This window comes from Rhinoraja longicauda, chromosome 6 (assembly GCF_053455715.1).
Source record: "Rhinoraja longicauda isolate Sanriku21f chromosome 6, sRhiLon1.1, whole genome shotgun sequence".
Taxonomy (NCBI): Eukaryota; Metazoa; Chordata; class Chondrichthyes; order Rajiformes; family Arhynchobatidae; genus Rhinoraja; species Rhinoraja longicauda.
In genome coordinates, this window is record NC_135958.1 from 51,393,683 (window position 1) to 51,401,251 (window position 7,569).

At 50.7% G+C, this 7,569-nt stretch overlaps 1 protein-coding gene across 1 annotated transcript in view; it reads left to right on the forward strand.

Moving 5' to 3' along the window:
• Positions 1 to 1,565: 1,565 nt before the first annotated feature.
• metrnla (meteorin like, glial cell differentiation regulator a) overlaps positions 1,566 to 7,569 on the forward strand; it is a 35,050-nt gene continuing 29,046 nt past the window's right edge. Inside the window, 4 exon segments of the mRNA XM_078400953.1 lie at positions 1,566 to 1,969; positions 6,794 to 6,878; positions 6,880 to 7,143; positions 7,145 to 7,181. Coding sequence (XP_078257079.1) covers positions 1,869 to 1,969; positions 6,794 to 6,878; positions 6,880 to 7,143; positions 7,145 to 7,181 — 487 coding nt within the window. The 5' untranslated portion in view covers positions 1,566 to 1,868.

The following is a 7,569-nucleotide window of genomic DNA, read 5'->3' on the forward strand; positions in this document are numbered from 1 at the left end:
ACTGCAGATGCTGGTACAAATCGAAGGTATTTATTCACAAAATGCTGGAGTAACTCAGGTCAGGCAGCATCTCGGGAGAGAAGGAATGGGTGACGTTTCGGGTCGAGACCCTTCTTCAGACTGATTCGTCACATTCTAATGCACTTTACAATCAATAATGCCACTTTCAGTTGTGATCACTGCTCTAACATTTGGAAGTGAGAAGAAAATTTGTGCACAAAATGCTTTCACACAGAGTAATGTGAAGAATGACCTGATCACCTGCTCTTTAGGAGAACTCTCTTGTAATTGTGCCATGAATCCTATGTGAGAGAGTCACGAGTGTTTAATAGTCATATGCACCGTGAATGGAGCAATGCTGCAGCTTTACCGGCATGTTGATGGAATAACACAATAAAAATATCATAATCATTAATGCAATAAATGATCAGTTAAAGGACATGAAGTGCGGCAAAAGGTGGCGCAGCAGTAGAGTAGGGGTGTGGGGGTGTGGGGCGGTGTGTGGGGTGTGCGGGGAGGGGCGGGGTGTGGGGTGTGGGGGGAGGGGCGGTGTGTGGGGTGAAGGACGGTGTGTGGGGTGTGGGGGGAGGGGCAGGGTGTGGTGTGGGGGAGGGGCGGGGGTGTGGTGTGGGGGGAGGTGGGGTGTGTGTGTGGAGGGGGGGCGGGGTGTGGGCGGGGCGGGGTGTGGGGGGGGAGGGGTGTGTGTGGGGGGGGGGCGGGGTGTGGAGGGGGGCGGGGTGTGGGTGTGTGGGGGGGGCGGGGTGTGGGCGTGTGGGGGGGGGGGCGGGGTGTGGGGGGGGGCGGGGTGGGGGTGTGTGGGGGGGGTCGGGGCGGGGTGTGTGTGTGGGGGGCGGGTGTGTGGGGGGGCGGTGTGTGGGTGTGGGGGGGGCGGGGTGTGTGGGGGGCTGAAGGGTGTGGGTGGGGGAAGGGGCGGTGGGGGGGCGGGGTGTGTGTGTGGGGGCGGGTGTGTGGGGGGGGCATGGTGTGTGGGGGGTTGAGGGGTGTGGGTGGGGGGAGGGGCGGGGTGTGTGGGAGGCTGAGGGGTGTGGGTGGGGGGAGGGGCGGGGTGTGTGGGAGGCTGAGGGGTGTGGGTGGGGGGCGGGGTGTGTGTGTGGGGGGCGGGTGTGTGGGGGGGCATGGTGTGTGGGGGGCTGAGGGGTGTGGGTGGGGGAGGGGCGGTGGGGGGCGGGGTGTGTGGGGGTGGCGGTGTGTGGGTGTGGGGGGGGCGGGGTGTGGGGGGGCGGGGTGTGGGTGTGGGGGGGGCGGGGTGTGTGGGGGGCTGAGGGGTGTGGGTGGGGGGGGGCGGGGTGTGTGTGTGGGGGGCGGGGTGTGTGGGGGGCTGAGGGGTGTGGGTGGGGGGCGGGGTGTGTGTGTGGGGGGCGGGTGTGTGGGGGGGGCATGGTGTGTGGGGGGCTGAGGGGTGTGGGTGGGGGGAGGGGCGGGGTGTGTGGGGGGGCGGTGTGTGGATGTGGGCGGGGTATGTGTGTGGGGGGGGGGGGGGGGGGGCTGAGGGGTGTGGGTGTGTGGGGGGGCGGGCGGTGCACAGTGGAGGCCGGGCCCGGCTCCCAGCTGTAATGCCAGGCTGGCTCCACCACTCACTCACTCTCTCACACAGCGAGCTGGAGCTGCTGCTGTACCGGGGCGGGCGATGATCTGCGCTGTGACGCCGCGGCTGTGAGCCGGGGACAACAACACACACACAGACAGCAGCAACAACTAGCAGCCCGCACCCCGGACAAGGATGTAGAGCGTGGGGGAGCGACCACTCACACTCACACTCACACAGGGGCTGCTGGCATCATCTCCTCTCCTCTCCTCTCCTCTCCTTCCCCCGGCAGCCGGGACAGCGCACAGCAGAAGGACACAAGATGTTGAGCGCGGTGCTGGACTCGGTGATCGCGCTGCTGCTCCTGGTCTGTGAAGCCGCCGCGTCGCAGTCTTTCAGCAACCAGTGCAGCTGGAGGGGAAGGTAAGCGGCCAGACCTGTAACTCACCTGTAACCTGTGGACAGAGGGAGGGAGGGGAGAGGGCACAGGAGGACAAGAGGAGAGAGGGAGGGGAGGGGGGAGGAAGGAGAACATGGGGAGAGAAGGAGGGAAAACTGGGGGGGGGGGGGAGAGAGAGGACAAGGGGAGAGAGAGGACAAGGGGAGAGAGAGGGAAGGAGAGAGAAATAGAGAGGGAAGAAGAGAGAGAGAGAGAGAGAGAGAGGAGGGAAGGAGAAATGGAGAGAGGGAAGGAGAGAGAGGGAAGAAGAGAAATAGAGAGAGGGGGGAAGGAGAGAGAGGAGGGAAGGAGAGAGAGGTGGAGAGCGGGTCCGCTGGTGGGATGCCCCGGCCCCCGCCACCCTGCCCCGTAGCGGGGATGCCGCGATTACCCGGGCCGGGGTAAGGGGCCGGTGTCCCGGGGGTTCCCGTGTCCCACACCCGTTGCTGGGGATTGGCATTGGGCGGTGTGTGTTGAGCTGGGGCCGGTGCCGGGTCTACTCTGACTGGGGGACGTGCGCTACTTGTTCGCATTCGCTGCTGAGCCTGAGTTTGTGTGTGTGTGTGTGTGTGTGCGCCGCTTTGACTAAACACACTCGTGTATCGATTTGCTGCGTTTACACGTCCTTCAACTATTTTGTTTTCGGTAAACAAGAATGCAACTGGTAAACAAGTCTGCAAAGAGCAGGGGAACTTTCCCTCAACAGCTTTTGTTTTAGTTCACAAAATGCTGGAGTAACTCAGCGGGTCAGGCAGCATCTCAGGAGAGAAGGAATGGGTGACGTTTCGGGTCGAGACCCTTCTCCAGACTGAAGAAACGTCACCCATTCCTTCTCTCCTGAGATGCTGCCTGACCTGCTGAGTTACTCCAGCATTTTGTGAATAAATACCTTCGATTTGTACCAGCATCTGCAGTTATTTTCTTATATAGCTTTTGTTTTAGTGTGTTTATACAATATGTCCAGTGTCCATCCAGTGAACGTTGGGTTACATTGGATACAGTGCAGGATCAGCCCCGTCAACTCAGTGAGCCCCTTCTGTCCAGTGATTTAGTTTCAGAGTTAGAGGCTACAGAGGTTCACTGGCGTTTGCTGGCTTACTCCCAGCACTACAAGCACCTGTCTGCGGACCATCACATACTGACTGTGCAGGGAAACATCTCAAATGCAACCACTTTGATCCAAATAAACGTTCGCACGGCGGCGCAGCTGTGATTATGTACAACTGCGTGTTTAAGTAAGTTTTCAAACATAATAATGATAATTTTAAGCGCTGTTTTCCTGTTGGATGTGGAGGTTTCAATGAAAACAAGTCACCTGTTGCCGTCAGCGGCACATGAGTCACACTTACTGGCTGAAGATCTATCTCCCAGTGCAGTGAGTAACCGCAGTTGCGAAAGGGTGTTGGTTGCGACACCATCGTAGACACAAAAAGCTGGAGTAACTCAGCGGGACAGGTAGCATCTCTGGAGAGGAGTCTCCACCCGAAAGGTCGCCCATCCCTTCTCTCCAGAGATGCTGCCTGTCCCGCTGTGAGTTACTCCAGCATTTTGTGTCTTATCTGCAGTTCCTTCCACTGAACATTTCCTATCCACGGTATTTATTCACAAAATGCTGGAGTAACTCAGCCGGTCAGGCAGCATCTCAGGAGAGAAGGAATAGGTGACGTTTCTGGGTTCGAGACCCTTCTTCAGTCTGAGGAAACGTCACCCATTCCTTCTCTCCTGAGATGCTGCCTGACCTGCTGAGTTACTCCAGCATTTTGTGAATAAATACCTTCGATTTGTACCAGCATCTGCAGTTATTTTCTTACATTTCCTATCCACGTATCTCTGCAAATGTCTTTTAATTGTTGTTTTCGCACCTGCTTCAACTACCTGCTCTAGCAGCTCGTTACAAACACCCACCACCCTCTGTGTCAATAATCCTCTAGAAATGCAGATTGAGCAGTTGATGTTTTGCACGAGGTTTTTCAGCTGGTTTGGAAATCCACCTGGGGACATGTAAATGAACTCAGGGTAGAGGGTGGAGCGCTGGCTTAGTGGGAGCAGCACTTGTACAGGGAGCGGGTGGGGTAGGACTGGACTGAGCTCCAGTGGCTTCAGGCAACTCTGCTGTGGTGATGTGCACAGAGGCGGGGAGAACTGCAGTGACAAACGGCGGAAGAAAAGCTCGGCTTCACTCTCAAACCTTTCAGTGAATCACCTTTAATATATTTATGCGGTGTTCCTCAAAGGCGCATACACACCATAAAGTCCAGCCCTCTGTAGGAAGGAACCGCAGATGCTGGCTGAAACCGAAGATAGACACAAACATGGCTTATTTTATTGGTCTATTGTTGGACTGGGTGACGAAATCTCGTCCAAAAGACTTGTTTTTTTGGATGACAAATAAAGGTAATTCTGATTTCAGAATTCTGATTCCGAAAAGCTGGAGCAACTTTACTCAGCGGGTCAGGCAGCATCTCTGGGGGGAAAAAAGGGAGAGAGTCGAGCCCCTTCTTCAGACTCTCCAGCCTTGCTGTTACAATCGGAGAGAAAAGACATTGCAATTTCTGCTTAGGGATTCCTACTTGTCTGGGTCTTCTTCTTGCGTTTGAGGCAACATAAGTTATGAAGTTGCTTCTGCTGTCTCTGTTTGTTGTCGTTCGCCTGACTGAGGACAGTTGACAGGTGTGCTAATACTACACTGTGATTGTGAAAGTATCACAAAAAGCTGGAGTAACTCAGCGGGTCAGGCAGCATCTCAGGAGAGAAGGAATGGGTGACGTTTTGGGGTCGAGACCCTTCTTCAGACTGATTGTGAAAGGCATTTTAAGCAAAGTATACGTTTCTGCAGATTTTGCCATCTTTTCCAGCCTTTTCTTGGTCTAAACGCCCCAGCTAATTATTTTCATGTTAATTAGCCAAACACCGAGGCAGTTTTGTTTGTTCTTCATAAAACCTTGGTGTGCAGTTGCAGGTATTGTTTGGCATGTGGTGATTAGATTCTGGGAGGTCGGAGACGTCCTCCAGACAAAGCAAGTTTACATTACCCAGGGAAAGTTTGCCAAAGCTAATGAAAAGTGACCTGTTATCAGTCAGTGCTTTTACAAGCATGAGATGAATCAACTTAAAATAATGAGCACTTAAATTAAATATGGCTTACTGCAATGCCACGAGAACACCCTGCAAATTTATTTGCAAAGATAAATTGTTGATGCTTAATACTTTTTTATTTTCCTTAAGTTCACTTATTCAAATCATGTATACAATCTAAACTGAACTGACCTTTGACTCTGTCTGTACATTGAACCTCAGCAGCAAATTCCAGCATTGTAAATCATTATTAGTAAATTAATACTATCATCCACAAAATGACTTTCCCTGCAGATGCGTGGTCAAGATTATTAATTTAATTATTATGAGTTAAATAAAGATAGAAGTATTCCACAATGTACAGTACTGTCCTAACTGTGGATCATCAGTAGACTACTATGTAAAAGCTGGAGGAATTTGACAACTTGAAACCAAAAAGGCATTTGAGGAAAAGTATACCGATTGAACCATTAATTTATGAAAACAAAATGCTGAGGGTTAGTGTGTGTCAGAGATCAATTTGCAATTGGATCATACAAGACCTGAAGGAATAGATATCAAATATCAGTCTTAGTCACCTGGAATATATAAAACCCAGATCAGGGGCTGAGTTATTTTTGTCTCTAAGTGAGCCATAATCAGTACCTTGGTTTTGTAGAAACATAGAAAATAGGTGTAGGCAGAGGCCATTTGGCCCTTCGAGCCAGCACCGCCATTCATTGTGATCATGGCTGATCATCCACAATCAGTAACCTGTGCCTGCCGTCTCCCCATATCCCTTGATAACACTCTATCTATCTAGAGTTAGAGCTCTATCTAAATCTCTTTTAAACTCATACCTGTAAGGAATGTACCTGTAAGTTTGGTCCATTCTTTCTTCCATTGAAGTTATTGTCATCTCCTGGTTGGGGGTGGTGGGTGCCTGGAGCACACTGCCAGGTGTGGTGGTGGTGGAGGCAGATACGTGGTGGCAGTGACGTTTACCAGGCTTTTAAGGAGGCACATGGGTAGGGAGGGGTATGGATCACGTGCAGGCAGAGGAGATTGGTTATCTTGGCATTATGAACTGCATGGATATTGTGGGCTGAAGGGGCCTGTTCCTGTGCCCTGCTGTTCTATGTATAGCAAGGAACTGCAGATGCTGGTTTACACCGAAGATGAGACATGAAATGCTGGAGTAACTCAGCAGGACAGGCAGCATCTCTGGATAGAAGGAATGGGTGAGGTTTCAGGTCGAGTCCAGAATCAGGGGGTCACAGTTTAGCAATAAAGGGTAGGCCATTTAGGACTGAGACGAGGAAAACTTTTTCACACAGAGAGTTGTGAATCTGGAATTCTCTGCCACAGAAGGCACTGGAGGCCAATTCACTGGATGTTTTCAAGAGAGAGTTAGATTTTGCTCTTGGGGCTAAGGGAATCAAGGGATATGGGGGAAAAAGCCGGAGCGGGGGTACTGATTTTGGATGATCAGTCATGATCATAATGAATGGCGGTGCTGGCTCGAAGGGCCAAATGGCCTACTCCTGCATCTATTTTCTATGTTTCTATGAGACCCTTCTTCAGACAGTTCTACTGTTCTATGTTTTTTTCTAAACTATTCTAAATATTATTCCCTCCACTGCAAGTTAAAAATAAGTAAATTAATGTAAGGTGATAATTGCAAGAAAATCCTCCTTTTGCAAACTTCCCCAAATGTAAAGATTTTAATTATGATTATTTTTTTTTTCTCTTAGTGGTTTAACGCACAACACTCACTCCAGAGATGTGGAACAGGTATACCTGCGATGTTCTGAAGGCTCCTTGGAATGGTTGTATCCTAACTGGAGCTCTGAGGATTAACTTAAGAACCAATATAGTACTGCCGCACAAAGACTTGACTGTCTGCATCAAGCCCTACAAAGATTCCAAAGGATCTAATATTTATTTAGAAAAGGCTGGTGATCTGAAACTTCTTGTGGCTGAAGAGGACTACATCCCGAACAAAGTGTACTGCTTTGGTATGGATCAGGGGGCACTCTTTATCCAGGCCACCCCACAAATGGACATCAGTAGAAAAATCACTGGTTTTCAGTATGAACTATTTAAAAAACCGGACAGTTGCCGATTTACGAAATGCACCGGGTAAGTCATATATTCAGAGTTTCTGTTGCAAATCACGTGCTGGTTTGTGGAGATCTAGTTAATGATAAATGGTGGAAGAATTATTGCTTGATATCACACTATCTATCTGGAGTAGCAGTCTTGATGATGGCCTCTAAAACCAAGAGCAGTTAACATGGATAACAGGTGATGCGGTGGTTCGATAAACTACTGTTGCACTTTTCAGATATCTGAATCCTTCCTGGCTTCCATAATTTACTCTGTTTTCCTCCAAAGGCCACATTTTCTCCTGCAGCTGGAGGTTTAACTTAGCCTGAACTGTAGAGTCATGTAGAAAAGGCATTCTGGAAATAGTTGCACAGAGATAACCAGCTTGAGTGTTTATGGTCAGGTTATATCCAGAGTCAAG